We start from the raw sequence: 15,186 nt of genomic DNA on the forward strand, positions 1-15,186 counted from the left end.
TTACCAATATTCGAATATCGACTGTAGTATTATAATACAATACCTATTATAATACAATACCTATACCTATTATAATACAATACCTATTATAGAATAGAGGTAGAAGCTTAATAATTATCTCAATCTTAATAATCTAATAAGAAAGGACGGTTTCGTTTAAGTATCTATAAATTTAGCCAGATACAGATCTGAAAATAAATTTATTGGATCGTCAAAATAATTTCAAGCATGATGAGAGAAATGCTATAAAAAGTAAGTTTTAGCACTCTATAGTAACTAGTTTAAGCGTTCTACATAATTATTTTGATGATCCAACAAAATTATATTCGGATATATAGATAAATTTTTAGATACTTCAAAATCGTTCTTTTCCTGAAGGATTTGATTTGTTTTGAAGGAGGAAAAGAACTATCATCCTTTGATTCGTTTTCAGGCAACGCGTCGGTGTTGCTACAGTCGGACGAATGCAACACCGGCCGGCATCCTCTGTTGGCGAACAATCTGCAGGATGGTGGTGCTGACAGCGATACAAATAGTCACTGCGCGCTAATACTCGAGGAGACGACACCTACCTCGACGAACAACCACAATTGCGCGGCCGGCGGCGGCCGTGAGAAAAGCAACGGTAACAACAACTACGAGATGCGTGAGTTTAACCGCAGGCTGTTGCTGTCGAACGGTACCAGCCCGGGTACAGGCGTGACCGTAACGAGCGGTCAGAATAGGCGCACCTGACTATGGAGATGGTGGCGAAGCACCCAGAATCGTTTCCTGTACAGGAGCAATCGGCGACGCGCCGACATACCGCTATACAAGTAAAAGTACGACAAACTCTTTGTCATACGTTTCAGTTTCTTTTTTAAGAAAATAACACATACATCTAGCGAGCTACTGGCTGGCGCGAGTCCAACGGACGGTGTGGATGTACCTAAGGAAACGTCGCCGCCGCCGCCGTCATCATCGATGTCGTCGTATCGACGAAATCGGTGAAAGTGAAGAAGGTTGACAATTGCTGCGTAGCTCGTCTTCTATAGTCATCCCTACTTCTCACCCTCGAGGTCTCATCGCCGATAGTGCGCACAAACGTAACACCGAGGGAAGACTGCGGCGACGGATGACGTTGACGGCACATGAGAGACCAAGCATTCATGAATCGATATCACGGTGGGACTTTACAATTATTAATGAAAGAACCAAATCAAAACATATATAATAGTGCGAGAGAGAGAGAGAGAGAGAGAGAGAGAGAGAGAGAGAGAGAGAGAGAGCTATCTTCATTTTTGTAAGGTAAAATTCATGAAGGAGCATTTAAATTCGCCAAGATCACGACGCGAGAGTAAAACTCCCCCGATCATCTTGCGCGATTCGGGGGTGAAAAAAAAAAAGAAGAGAGCGCAATCCGAGGCTGGAACGTCGTTGCCCTATGATTCCTTAAAACGAGCGACGAGCAACTCACCCCGCGTGAAAGACACAGTTCGAAGAAACCATTCTATTTACGGCCCGTACTCTCGTAGTCGTATGCTAATTTCGTCATCGTCGACGTCGAACTATAGAGGATAGGTGCACGCTAATTTTAAATGGCCACTAGAAACAACTTTCTTTAGTCTCCTGACTTACGGAATAAATCCGCCGCTTTTCCACGCGAGCTTCCGCTGTGTTTGTGCGCGCGCGTCCCTAGCCGCGGTGGCTACATCCTCGGGTTGTTCATTAACTGCCCCGGGCTCTCCTCGCAAGTATACACCTTGCATATACATGCCTTACTGTCCTCGCATAATCAGTGTGCATAACTACTTGTGCAAATTTTATTTTTAGTCGTGAAACTTTCTTGTGTTACCCATATCCGAATAAAGCCGTCATCGATCGTGTCATCAGTGTACCCGGTCATATCGTCCGTCGTGCCGTTTCTCATTCGAAGATAAACTCCACGCCGGTAGTATGTCACAGTCGAATGTAACTATCGTCACCTAAATAAATGACACACGTAGCTCTTGTTCCCGTTGAATCTCCGCGTAGAATTGTTTCTAGACCGACGATTCTGTTGAGTTAATTAAAGACTCTGAGCTAGTAATCAGATATACTTCGTGGATCGTGTTTCTGTCTGGCAAAATATTATCTTGACGGTGCATCTCCTTTCTATCTATGTCGCAAAGATATCTCTCTCAAAAATCCCGTAGATATTCATTTTATCTTTTGAATCCACATATCATGGATATTATTATATCACTGTTAAAACAACAGAAAAAGCAGCAAATTTAGTTGACCGACGTTAAACGATTTTTTTCTATCACAACTATTTGAAGAATAGTTATGATTCAAAACTTGTTAACAACTTCTACGACTTTTGTTCGACTTGAGGAAATTATATCTTTGCGACTTCATGACGTTTGATTCTCTTAATAATGCAAACAACTTGTATTTGTTCAGACCAGTGAACTATGCTTCACAGTGCTGTCTAATCAGCTATCGTATTTCGCGACTACATTCATTAAATTCTGTAATGATTCTTAAGAGATAATTACGATAGTTACGGGAAAATATTGTGAGATACTACTGCCAAATTGATGATCCTCTTATCCTTCTCTGAGAAGATGAATGTACGTTTAGACAAACTATTCTGGAGCGATCAGAATTTGCTTAGTTTCTTCCTTAATAACATTAATAATATAACAGAAAACGAAAGAACGAGGAAATGAGAGGGAAAGAGAGATTTCCGATATAGGCGATGATTAAATAATTTCTAATCGCTGTTACATAAACATCTAAAAGATACGCGTCACGCAAGTAGCTTGTACCGATACGTTCCTTGTAATTACACCATCATTATTGAACTAAGATAAGTATGGACCGGAGATATTTCATTCTCAATGTTTCAAACTATTTTCCCCTTTTTCTTTTCGCACGCCTCGTATGCCACTCCGGTGTCCCAATAATTGAGATCCGTCTTATAAGCGACAAAGACGTAGCGTAACACTCGAAATAATTGGCTTCCTAGCTAGGATTAAAGGAATCTTAGGGTTATACATTTAATGAGGATGCAATGATAACGGATACAAATACTATTGTAGGCTGTATATACCGGCATAGATAATAAGTGTCGATCGTCTGCTTAAGGAGAAACCGAGATATTATCTGTTAATTGTTCGAACGCACGTCTCCGCCGATGTCACAAAATGGGACGCTTTACGTTAATCCTATCTGTCGCAGTTGAATTTACGTGTTTCGAAATCTGGCGTTTTACATGTCCAAGTATAATTACGCTAGTCTGGAAAACAGGGTAATTATTAATCTCAAACGGTTGCCTGATCATCTTTGGGCCACTATTAGCGAAGTAGAACATTTGTGCGTGCCGCCAAGTAAGATAATTGACTCCTTTCATTTTCTCTAGGTAAAAAGAGATTCTTTTGCCGACCACGTGCATTCAATCATTCTTTCTTAATCAGACTATCGAATTGTTGTTGAATGTAATAATAATGTGAAAGCTTACACCTCGCAGACACACAGCCTCTGCCACTAAATGTATATAAAGATGTTATATACAGAAGATAGAGAGATATTAATCGTTTTTTAATTAATTAGGCGAAAGAAAATACATTCGGAAAGAAAGAAAAAAAAACCAATACGAAACTTATATATCAACTTTGGAGAAACGAGATACTTGAATTTACTTCGGTTGTTGTATCAATGTACCATCTATTAGAAAAAAACAGAGCGAAAGATTTTAGGCGTTTATATTTTATTCGGTCGATATTTCCTGATGTTATAACGTACAACCACATTGCAAGAAAAATTTCAAAGTTCAAACGAGCATAGCGATTTATAATGAGATGGAGATTGGTATTTAAATATAATATATACAAATTGAAGTGGAAGACGTGCGGGGAGCTTTGAATAGTGCCTGCTTAAAATCCGATTTATTATATATCTCAAACAATTAGGTATGGTTGAACAATTAGTCGTTTGCGACATTGCACGTTGGATCTAAATCCGATAGATCGAGCAAGAGGAAGCAGTCTACAAAAATGCGATTTATTTTTTATCAAGCTAAGAAAGAAGTAGATAAGAGTTTATACAGCCTGCGTTATCTTTTTTAATATTAAACAATGTCGCTAAACAGATTTACCTAAATGAATATTCTATCTTATTGAATGTTACTGAAAATATCTAACGATAATCAAGATATGTTCGCACAAATGATATAAAGACCGACTTCTTATTAAATCGTACGGCTTCTTGATCAGTCGATTCGTTTCTACCAGATGTGCGATGTCGCAAATGAGATATTTCATAGAGTGATCGTAGCGCGATATCGAAAGAAAAGTATGCACACTTAAAAGCTTTGACTACCTTAATATTGTATAAAGACGACACACACGCGATGAAGAAAAAAAAAGAGTGTATCCAAAGACTGTTAGTGAAGAAGAGCGAACACGAAATAATTAACACGTAGTAACAAGCTACAATCGAGCTCAATAGCGCGTTTACGTTAATGAACCTCTCATAATATCGTATCGACAAGCTTGCGTCTGTATTTAATTTACGTTACGGGGATACGCCGCCAGTTACAATACGGCCGTATTTCATAGGTTTGCTATTCTATAAAACGTTTGTTAACATACACCATAATCTTCCCCTGTTCTACGCGAGATTTCCCATTATTTGATATTATTAAGTGTACATAAAAAGATAAAAAAAAGTGGTAATTGTATATAAATACTGTTACTGTTCTACAAACTATATTATGTAATATGAATATATAAGAAAAAAAAAATTGGTTATTTAGTATAACTTTGATTGTGAGATTTTTGACTTACTTTTATTTGGGGATCCTTCACTTGCAGGACAGTATCCACTACTGACGCGCCAATAACCACCTGAATGAAACATTAGTTTAAGTATACTTCAAGTAGAGATAGTGGAATGACTTGTTTAACGATATGTCAGTCTTAAATGTTAAAGCATATTGATAAGATAACTTCTCACGTCACGCTTCTTAATATATTTTAAGTTTGTTTTCAAAAATAATTTTACATTTGTTTTAGACTTACCGGTTTTTGTCTTGATATTATTGATGTTAGAGAAGTAGAGCTTATATGGGCTGTCTGAGATTTTTTACAGAGATTCAAGGCGATTTCAGCTGCGACTTTGGCATTGTTTTCTATGAGAGCTATATCTGTAAAATTTTTATATAAACCAAATGTTTTAAACATAACAATTACATTTTATCACATTTTATATCGCAATTAATTTCTATTCACTCACTCGCTTCAAGTGACTGACCACGCGTAATCTCGTTGAGTTCACTTAAAAGGAATGGCGTAACTTGCTTGCCTATTATGCGCATAGCATTAGCTTTCTTTAAAGCCTCAGATATAGCAGCATCCATGACACTAGGCTGCAATGCATATTTTTCAGGAATAGGAACCGCAAATAATATCCCTGTGTTAATACCCAGTACTCTCTGTATCTGCACAATATCGGCTGCTTCCTTGGCATTGGAGATTTTGCACGGTGCTTTTATTTTGTCTGAAGTTTCAGAACAGTGAAAAGCTGGAAATTCTAGCGTTTCGCCTATTTTTATGACCGGTACTCCCTGAGTTTCCTGCGAGCATAAAATCCGTATTTTTATGTCAACTTCTGGAAACAGAAGGGACATTAATAAGTTCTATGAAACGTAGAAATGATTATATATTCATATCTATCAAATCTTCAAGTATATCTACCAAATACTCCAAGGTCTTGCCAATGTCCAGGATAGATTTGACACCAGAGCAGACAACTGCCACCGGCGTGCGTCCAAGTTCAATTAAATCGGCACTGATGTCAAGAGTTAGCTCAACTCCCCTGTGAACACCGCCGATACCACCTGTTGCCATTATTGGAATACCAGCTGCATGCGCAATTAACATTGTGCCACTGACTGTTGTACCACCATTCAATCCTTGTGATAGAATGAAAGAAATGTCCCTTCGTGAACACTTTATGGTCTTTGCACAGTCAGCTTTAGATAAGGTCTCCAGTTGTTCATTGTTCAAGCCTACATGTATCTTGCCATTTATGATTCCTATCGTTGCAGGTACAACACCCTGAAATAAGCAAAAAATGAGTCTACTATTGTTCACAACATTATTGTTCAATCGTGACAGATAACTTTCAAAGTTATCTTTACATTCACAACTCCCAATATATTCAATATTAACTTAGAAAATTTTTTTATTTTTGAAAATACTCAAACAAAATATTCAAACAACTCTTGTTTTATCGATAATCAAAACTTTTCGATTATAGGGAAACTTCTAAATTTCAATTACTTTATATTAACTACTGAATGTTTTCCAGCAACAGACAAATAACATAGTGTAATACAATGATTCATTATTACTTCTCAATGTTTAACAAAGATGAATTGATCATTGTATGTTTCTTGCTGGAAAGCACCAACTGTCTGTTCACCCTAGAAAAAAGAACGTCATTGGATATCATACAAACTTGCTTTCTGATTACGTCTTCGACTTTCAGCGCGGTATCCAAATTATCTGGATACGGCATGCCATGTGTGATGATCGTCGATTCTAATGCCACAATAGGTAGACCGTGTTTTCGAGCCGCCGCGACATCCGGTCCGTAGACAAGCGAATTCTGGCCGGCGATCGATCTCCGATGGATCGGCGACACGTTGAATCTCCTGCATAATTTTCCTAGCAGGTCGCTCAAACGGGATCGATGCATATCGAAATGAACGAACACTTGAACGAATATGCAGAATATTTTTGACACGAGCTTCTCTCAACTTCTAGATAAGACAACGGGATGAAAGTAATCGCGATAATCAAATGTTATTTGAAACGAATTGAGATAAACTGATTAAGTTACAAGTGCCGATACGACGATACTTTATTTCACCGTGTGAATTTTATATGTCGTTGGTATTACTTCATTTTTCTTTCATTTTTATTGTTGTATAATAAGATCGATAAAGATCTTTATCCGATGTTGACTCTGTCTCTCGATTATATGGCCGGCAGTCACGTAGAATTGTTCCCTGTAATTGCACCGTGATATACCTTGAATGCGCTTAAAATGAAATAGGTGTATGATATTGAAGAAAAAAGAGAGAAGATATAAATTTCAAAGATGAAAGATTTGAAATTTTTGTAAATTCGATGTCACGAATGTCCACGTGTAAAATTGTTTATGTTTGACAATCAGAACACGTGCGTGCGCGTCTAGTTCAGGAGTAGAGAATCGGGATTTGTGCGTCGCGAACAGCTGATCACAGCTGATAGTCCGGCGTCTTCGACACGTGCGGAGAATCGAACGTTAGGTTAGAAAATGAACAGCAGTTGAAAGCCGAGAATAGTCTTGATTTTTTAACTTTTTTTCTTTTAACTTTTCTCGACGTTGGAGGAAAAAAAAACAGAAAAGATGAATTATGCAAGAAGTTCAGCTAAAATTGCTAAAAAGAAGAAGCCTATATAATAACGATAATAATTAATGTTTTTCGATTTAATTAACGCAGTGATTACTTGAGCAGAACTACACTTGAGTACCAAACTTCATCCTCTCACTGTTTTCTTCTCCGATTGGCTGATCGATTGACCGCCAAAAGAGAAGAAGTTCAAAATATGTTTTCATTACAAAACGAAACAGCATATTTGCTCCCGGTTAAACAATATTGAATTAATGATTGAAAACGATTTTGAATTTTTTAAATCAATAATGATATACGTAATATCTAGATGCAACGAATATACATATACACAACTTCGAGTAGGCTTGAAATGCGTAATCTAAAAGGAAAAAAAAATCAAAATAATATCAATTTGACGTCACATTGATCGAATTATTAGAAAAAATTGACATAAATTCGGTCAATAATCAGTCAATATCGGTTGACATTATTTTGACTTTCTTGTTCTGCTTGGATCGTATTCAAGTAGAACACAATAAACTTCTGAGAGGCGAAAATTGAAATCAAAGTGTAAAAGAGGCATAAATGCTTCTTTTATATTTCATCGTTCCAATTCTCGCCTTTTAAAAGTTTCGTTTACGCTTCTGTTACTCTCCCATTATATCCAATTTATGCTCCGATTTTTATTTTCATCCGGGTTATTATAGATCTGTTTTTTTATAGCTGCATACTTGTGGAACTTAAAAAGTGAAACAAGTATATATATTTGATATTTTACTAAAATGAGAAAAAAGTTCTAGTGCAGCTATTTAATGCAGCATATAAAAAAACGGATTGTGACGTCAAAATGATTACTAATAGCTTTTTCGACTGTAATTGATGTAGATTGACCCGAGAATGATTAGCCCGAAAGTATCATGACCTCATCTAAATAGAAACCAAATAAGTAGAGCATGCGTATGACGTCATTTATAAGATAATCGATCTCGGATCGATTATTTAAATCCGCTGCAATCGAAAACGCTGTAAAAGACACTTTTCAATCACGATTTATTTTAACGTCATTTTATGATTTGTTTTTCTGCTTGGGTACTATAATTATCTACATATATTCACCTGTATTCATTCACTGTCAGTGTTGAAAATCTATAGTATGCATTTACGTACATACATGCTGTAGATTTTCAGTACTGGTAGTAAATATTGAAACGTAGCCTTCATGAAAGGTCTCTAGTGACGTCAGATGAGATAAATGAGATGATTGAGTTTTTTTTTTGTTGAATTGTAAAATGTTTTTCATCTAAATATAATTTCGATTGATTTAATCGAAAATTATCAAATATAATATTTGTACTATATTTTGTCAACATGGATTGAAATTAATTTTTGTTAAAATTCACAAATGAACAAATCAAAAGCTAATGAGCCGAGTTTGGCTAAATTTATGGAAGAAAAGATTTTATTATGGATAATGAATATATTATACAGAGAGAGTTAGAATCGCGTGGAATTTAATAACACACATCGCAATATTGTTTGCGAAATCGCCTCCTCTTATCTGATCTATTAGAAAAATTTTATCTGACCTATTAGAAAGTTTTTGTTGTTACAAACATTGAAACGAACAACAATGATTGTGATAGAAAAATAATATTTATTTCTCTTGTAGGAATTAATTTAATACTAGCTAATAGAAATTAATTCAATACTGGCCAATTAATCACTTATTTTGAACATACAAAAGTATTGTTACAGTACTTTTTTAATTATTAAAAATTATGACATCACGAATATCGAATGACATTAATCCAATAAATATCGTGCGATACTTGTTACCTCATAATTTTTGATAAATATAAAAAAAATTGGCATATCTAGCAAAAAGAATGTCAGCAATCACACAATTCTTGCAGCCAATGCAAAGATTACAGACACAAATGCTATTGGTAAATGCTACGTAATCTGTAAATATTATGTAATGCCATCAGTAAATATGCTCATCATTTGAGGTATTAATAAATTGTTTAGTAGATATCTTATCCGAACTGTTCGTGCTGATAATTTATTATATATTTGCATATTGCGACAATCCTATTTGTTTGACGTCAATTTTCGGGAAATGGATTTAACGTGTATCGACATGTTCTCCAATATGATTTCGATTCTATCCGTAATTGGAGCAGAGCACGATTGGAGATGATCGATACTTCTCGGAATAGCTTCTTGAAACAATTATGAAAGAATTGCGTTTTTTTTTATCCCCTAAAACTCCTCTCCGGCGTCGTCGTCGAGATTATCGACAATGTTGTGAAAATTCTCTTCGGTCTCGCTGTCGCCAAGATTACAAGTTCATCGAGGGTCAATCCTAGTTGCGTCTGTGTGCGGGAAGCATGATGTTTTCGACTGCATAAGATCAGATTTTTGCGAGAGTCTCAAGAGATTCACATTTTGAGTTCAAGGGTGGAAAAACGCGGTGGGATATGATTTCCAAACGCGACAATATCGTCCATATATATCATATCGATGCCGTCGCACAGCACGTAGTGCGTGATAATCTCATTCCAAAGTGTACGACGAGGATGTCCCCGCACAAGGAGCCGCTTTCCCGTCTACAGGATGACGAAATGTATTCGTTTAGTAGATCGCTAAGAAATCAGGAATTGTCACGCACAAGAGACAAACGCATTTCTTTTAGTGAGAATGAAAAAAGGTACATTATATTTCCTTTCAACTAGTGAATTCCAGTCACGAAGTCTTATTAATCTCTTACGAGAATAATTAAGTTACAAACTTTACAATTTTGCTTAGGATTGATCCACAAGTCTCTAGACGCTTCATTAGAAATATAAATGAATAAACCGACATAAATAGTCACAAAGAAAATATTATAGCAAGAATTATAACAGAGTCTTCATTAGTTTGGTATTTTACGAGAGAGTTCCTGCAATTATTCGAATTTTTAATGTACGCTTTGTCAATTTAATTAATTGTGAGAAAGAAAAAAATCTCAAAACCTTGGCGTAATTGCTTTTACACAAATTGTGCGTTTTATTCCGTCCACGGAGAATAATTACAATGTCGATACAGTAAATTCAGACGTAACAGAAAATAGACTGATTGAACTAAAATAGACAGATTTAAGCTTAAAACCCACTTTAGACGACCTATAATTCGTGTCAGAGTTCAAGATAGAACCCTATTTATAAATTTATACGCCATAAAAAAAATATTTGAAGAATCAGAAATACGTACATACATAAATATAGGACGCGCACATGTGTCAAAATATGCAGAATCTATATGAAGTTATAAATAGAATTATGTCTTGCAATCTAACGCGAATTATAGATCGTCTAAAATGGGATTAAGTATTGTTATATATTTGTAAATTGTCCTCGTAGTGCGATTTAAAATATCTATAACTGTTCACAGTGCGCATCGTAATTTCTATTAATGCGATCGGTGAAAATCAATAGTCCATTGTGCAATTTTTATAGCAACAAGTACTCCAATATCGTACAATATTGGCTGAATTTAGAAAAAGTAACTCTGCAACTGTTGAAGAAACTCTTTAGTATGATTCGTTCTTGTTCTTAGTTCCTCATAAATCTAAATATATAAATTAATCATATTAAAAAATCTTACAATAATTACAAAGCTGCTTTTCTGCTAAAAGCAATCAATATTATAATTTAAATTCTTCGCTCAGTGAGATTATATATTCTCATTACAAAAAAGAAATTAATATTACAGTAACTAGTGCAATTATAAAAAAAAAATTAATATTATCGTAACTAGTGTAATTATTTTCTCTGTATCCAAATAAATCAGAAAAAAATAGAAGAATATCATGTGAACGAATAAAAAATTTTAATGGTAAATAAATTCAGAAAGAATTTGTGTTTAGGGACGAATACGAATTAGATTGTGCTTACGGCAAGAATAACGTCAAGTTGCTGTACGTAAATCGGAATAATGAGCCTTACCATGACATTCGCGAGTACGAGATCGACACTCACTTACGTCTGTACGGCCGGAAGGAGTTTATCGAGGGTGACAATCGCGACATCGTCTCGACGGATAGTCAGAAGAATACGGTGTACCTGCTAGCGAAAAAGCACGGCGTTCAATCGCCCGAAACGTTCGCGCTTCTACTTTGCTCTCACTTCCTCTACACGTACAAACACGTGGCGCAAGTCAGTATCAACGTCGAGGAATACCCGTGGACCAGGTATCATCAGGCTAACAACCGGCCGCATAATCACGCCTTCATTATGAACCCCACTGCGACGAGATTCTGCCAAGTCAGTCAGGTCAGAAATGGTATGGCTCGAGAAAAATGATCCGCTTATTTCGCGTAACTCATTGAGACATTCGGAAAATTAAAAAATAACGATCTATTTTAAATTTCTAAATAAATTCAATTTTTAGATAATTCCTAAATAGATTTATTTTTTAAACGAAATTAATTTTTCATTCGTAGCTAGCGTGATTTCGTTTATATCATCATCATTATTTTTTTTTTATATCGCGAAATGTTAAAGTTACATACATTATGAAAATTTGGTATCTTTAATTTATATGTAAGGATTGTACTTTTTGCCCTTAAATTAAAATATGTATTAACGCAATACTTTTTAATGCAACATATTTCGGCATTTGATTTATTACGAAATCAGAAAATATGCATTTGAACAAGCAGAAGATTAGTCTGCTAGCTTTTCATTCAGGATTTACTCGGTTCTAGGACCGCCAGAAATACGCGGTGGATTAAAGGGGCTGCGAGTGTTGAAAACCACTCAGAGCTCGTTTGTAAACTTCATTCAGGACGAATACGGTACGTTGCAAGATACGCACGATCGTATTTTCAGTACTCTTGTAATGGCAGCGTGGGATTATTCCACCGCCGAGGTAGATTTTGATGGTGCTTGGCATATGGTGAAGGAGTGCATTCTACAGAATTTCGCGGGTCCATCAGATACGGGGATTCACTCGCCCAGTGTGCAGAATACGCTTTATCTCACAGAAAAGTGCATACTTGATAAAGTTAAGCAAGTAAGCATTAACATATTATTATCACAAAGTAATAGTTTACTATCCATTTCATAACGTTTTGCCAAAAAGATCTTAATTTAATTTATTTTAATATTAAATTAATAAGTTATAATTGAAATAAATATTTAAAAAAAAACATTTAATATTATTAAAATATTAAATAATAATAATTACATATTATAATAATAAATTAATATATTTAATTATTTTATTTTATCTATTATGTATGCATTACGCGGAAATAAAATATTTACAGATTAGTAGAATCGAGATGCAAATGCCGAACAAGCATTACATCGATTTGGATTTCAGCTCGTTCACCAAATTAAGAATAGAAGGACAGAACAAGGAAGTTTATCTACCCTTAGATAAGCCATCAGGTATTATTTACGGTCAATTAAGCAGAAAAGATTCCTCGGCCAAATTATAGACATGTATGATTGTTGAGTTATTAATAAAGTTTAAATTTTTTGTAATCAGGCTGGATTGTTCCATCTTTCGATAAACTTCACTGTCTTACTCTCTTACTTTCATAAGAGTAATGCTTTTATTCTTTTGCTCTTTTGTTTATCCAATAAATAAATTATTACCACATAGTTTACTCGAAGCTGGAACAAGTCGTTCTTTAATCTAACTCTCAAATAAATTTCTAAAGGTTACTTTAGACTCTATAACTCGCATCAGATTTCAGAATAAAATTCTATAATTTTTACATATTGTGTAATTTCATATACATATATTTTATATAAACTTTAATTTTATATAAACTCTCTAATTCTCTTAATTTTTTTCTTATTCATGCCACGTAAAACGATGAAACAAATTTTACATCTGGAATTATTTTATTTTATTTTAATTTACTATAAGCTCTGATAATATCATAGGAAGTAAGAAACAAAAAACATTCAAATTGAGCGAACACTTTCTGTTAATGAGGTTGTCATCGGACTTCGAAAAATTTCGCGTAAAAATTTACTTCTAAAATAGATTACAATTCATAAAATATGTTCCCGACTGTGGATCTATACGACGTGCCTCCGACATGGTGGGAAACAGACTGCGTGAAATACGGGTGAGATTGAAGCCTTTTCGTCGATTTTCGCCGAGAATAACCTCTTAATTAATTGACACAGACTCAGTTACCCACCTGTGAGATCGCGATTAACGTCGCTGATGGGAACTAATGTAGTGCGATTGACGGATCGCAGATACATGTTGCAGCTCACGTCGAGACTGCAGGAGGATTACGAAGCGCAGCAAAAGGCTCGCATCGAACGAAGGAAATTGAAGGCTGTCTCGATCGTACCGCAATTGAGTGAATTATTGCCCAGGTCGTTGCTGAAGGCTACTCGGCGACGGCGTGAATGCGGGCCAACATTTCACGCGTATGCGGCTAAAATGTGTAAACAACTTCCACAAATATTATTCACGAATGATTCAGAATTTCATTTCAAATGCTAAATTATAATTCGTATAATAACATTTACATTTATTTTGGCCATTTCAACGAGTAAATCTAAATGTAAGAAGAAATACAGAGTCAAGGAACATTTTAAAATATCTGATATGCGCATAATAAATAACAAGCCTCAAGCATATTCTTTTAATTAGCAGAACTTCTTGTACGATTCATCTTTCTTTTTTCCTTAGAAGAAAAAAAGGGAAAGGATGAATTGTGCAAAAGCATAAAAAGAGCTGTTCAGCTAAAAAGAACCTATTGTTAAATTTATACATTGAGCTAAACACTTAGAAGTTAAGTTTTTAATTAGCTAATCTAAAGCTAATCTAAAACTGAACGATTGAAGATTTGATATGATGTTTGATGATCAATTTTAATCACAATTGTTAGTTTTGAGAAAGAGAAACAGGTGTTTCACGGCGAGACCTTAAGTCGTCACCGTCTCTATCCGTCTCTGCCGTGACTTCTTCAATGGCAGATGAAACACGAGTGGCCGATTGACGGGGACCTGCACCAGTATTCCCTTGGAATTACGATCGATCGTGTCGAGCGAGTCGTCGGTGTCTGTAAAAAGACGCTATTTTTAATCGCGAGATTGCTTGATTCTTTTCTTACGCGTTCCACTCGATGAACAAATAAACGTTCGATTTTTCTTCGTGCAGAATTATTCGTCCTCACCTAAAATCTTCTCGTCCCAAAGGTCATCCCATAGATCCGGCCCGGAAAGATGTTGGAGACCCGACGACATGATTAGCGACGGATCTGGCGCGTATCCGTAATGATAACCCGACCAGCCGAGTGACGTGAGAGCGTCGCTGGAAAATAAAATGCTCGAGTTATGTCCACACGGAAAGGATGATTTTGCTGAAACATCTAAAAATTTATCTAGATGCAGATCTGAAAATAATTATGTTGGTCCATCAAAATAATTTTGTCGGACGACCGATTCTTAGAATGTCAAAACTTTTTGCAGCAATGCTTGAGCTTTCTGCATAATTATTTTGATGATCCAACAAAATTATTTTTAGATCTGTATATTCACCTAAATGTTTATATACTCCAGTAAAATTGTTCTTTCCATGTATATATATATAATTATTTAAATGATCCAACAAAATTATTTTCTATAGATCTAGCTAAATTTTGAGGTACTTTAACAGAATCGTTCTTTCCATACGTTTCTACGAATGTAAATTAACTTTAATTTTAAGATCTGTTTTCTGTAGCTGAACTAGTATACACACTTTTGGAACTTAAAGTTCCA

General features: G+C 35.4%; 5 protein-coding genes across 8 annotated transcripts in view; 3 read left to right on the forward strand and 2 right to left on the reverse strand.

Moving 5' to 3' along the window:
* Positions 1–3,704, forward strand: part of LOC108748709 — a 10,439-nt gene extending 6,735 nt beyond the window's left edge. The window contains exon 4 of the mRNA XM_018486994.1: positions 434–3,704. Coding sequence (XP_018342496.1) covers positions 434–735 — 302 coding nt within the window. The 3' untranslated portion in view covers positions 736–3,704. The remainder of the gene's footprint in view (positions 1–433) is intronic.
* LOC108748708 (pseudouridine-metabolizing bifunctional protein C1861.05) overlaps positions 1–6,836 on the reverse strand; it is a 27,737-nt gene extending 20,901 nt beyond the window's left edge. Inside the window, exons 1-5 of the mRNA XM_018486993.1 lie at positions 6,487–6,836; positions 5,721–6,083; positions 5,260–5,599; positions 5,046–5,170; positions 4,812–4,871 (exon numbers count right to left, since the gene is read on the reverse strand). Of these exons, the coding sequence (XP_018342495.1) occupies positions 4,812–4,871; positions 5,046–5,170; positions 5,260–5,599; positions 5,721–6,083; positions 6,487–6,726 (1,128 nt within the window). The 5' untranslated portion in view covers positions 6,727–6,836. The remainder of the gene's footprint in view (positions 1–4,811; positions 4,872–5,045; positions 5,171–5,259; positions 5,600–5,720; positions 6,084–6,486) is intronic.
* A 3,091-nt stretch (positions 6,837–9,927) lies between these two features.
* LOC108748615 (uricase) lies at positions 9,928–12,940 on the forward strand. The gene is made up of 4 exons (XM_018486863.1): positions 9,928–10,118; positions 11,316–11,731; positions 12,156–12,463; positions 12,720–12,940. Exons 1-4 carry the CDS (start codon positions 9,988–9,990, stop codon positions 12,891–12,893), a joined length of 1,029 nt encoding a protein of 342 aa, XP_018342365.1. The 5' UTR covers positions 9,928–9,987; the 3' UTR covers positions 12,894–12,940.
* Positions 12,941–13,316: 376 nt separating this feature from the next.
* LOC108748779 lies at positions 13,317–14,071 on the forward strand. The gene is made up of 2 exons (XM_018487137.1): positions 13,317–13,535; positions 13,597–14,071. Exons 1-2 carry the CDS (start codon positions 13,468–13,470, stop codon positions 13,922–13,924), a joined length of 396 nt encoding a protein of 131 aa, XP_018342639.1. The 5' UTR covers positions 13,317–13,467; the 3' UTR covers positions 13,925–14,071.
* The window catches only part of LOC108748778, a 2,949-nt gene continuing 1,826 nt past the window's right edge, over positions 14,064–15,186 (reverse strand). For all 4 annotated transcript variants that reach the window (XM_018487135.1, XM_018487133.1, XM_018487134.1 and 1 more), the window contains 2 exons: positions 14,601–14,737; positions 14,064–14,486 (listed from right to left, as the gene is read on the reverse strand). In XM_018487135.1, coding sequence (XP_018342637.1) covers positions 14,350–14,486; positions 14,601–14,737 — 274 coding nt within the window. In that variant the 3' untranslated portion in view covers positions 14,064–14,349. The remainder of the gene's footprint in view (positions 14,487–14,600; positions 14,738–15,186) is intronic.

Source organism: Trachymyrmex septentrionalis, unplaced genomic scaffold (genome assembly GCF_001594115.1).
Source record: "Trachymyrmex septentrionalis isolate Tsep2-gDNA-1 unplaced genomic scaffold, Tsep1.0 scaffold24, whole genome shotgun sequence".
Lineage (NCBI taxonomy): Eukaryota > Metazoa > Arthropoda > Insecta > Hymenoptera > Formicidae > Trachymyrmex > Trachymyrmex septentrionalis.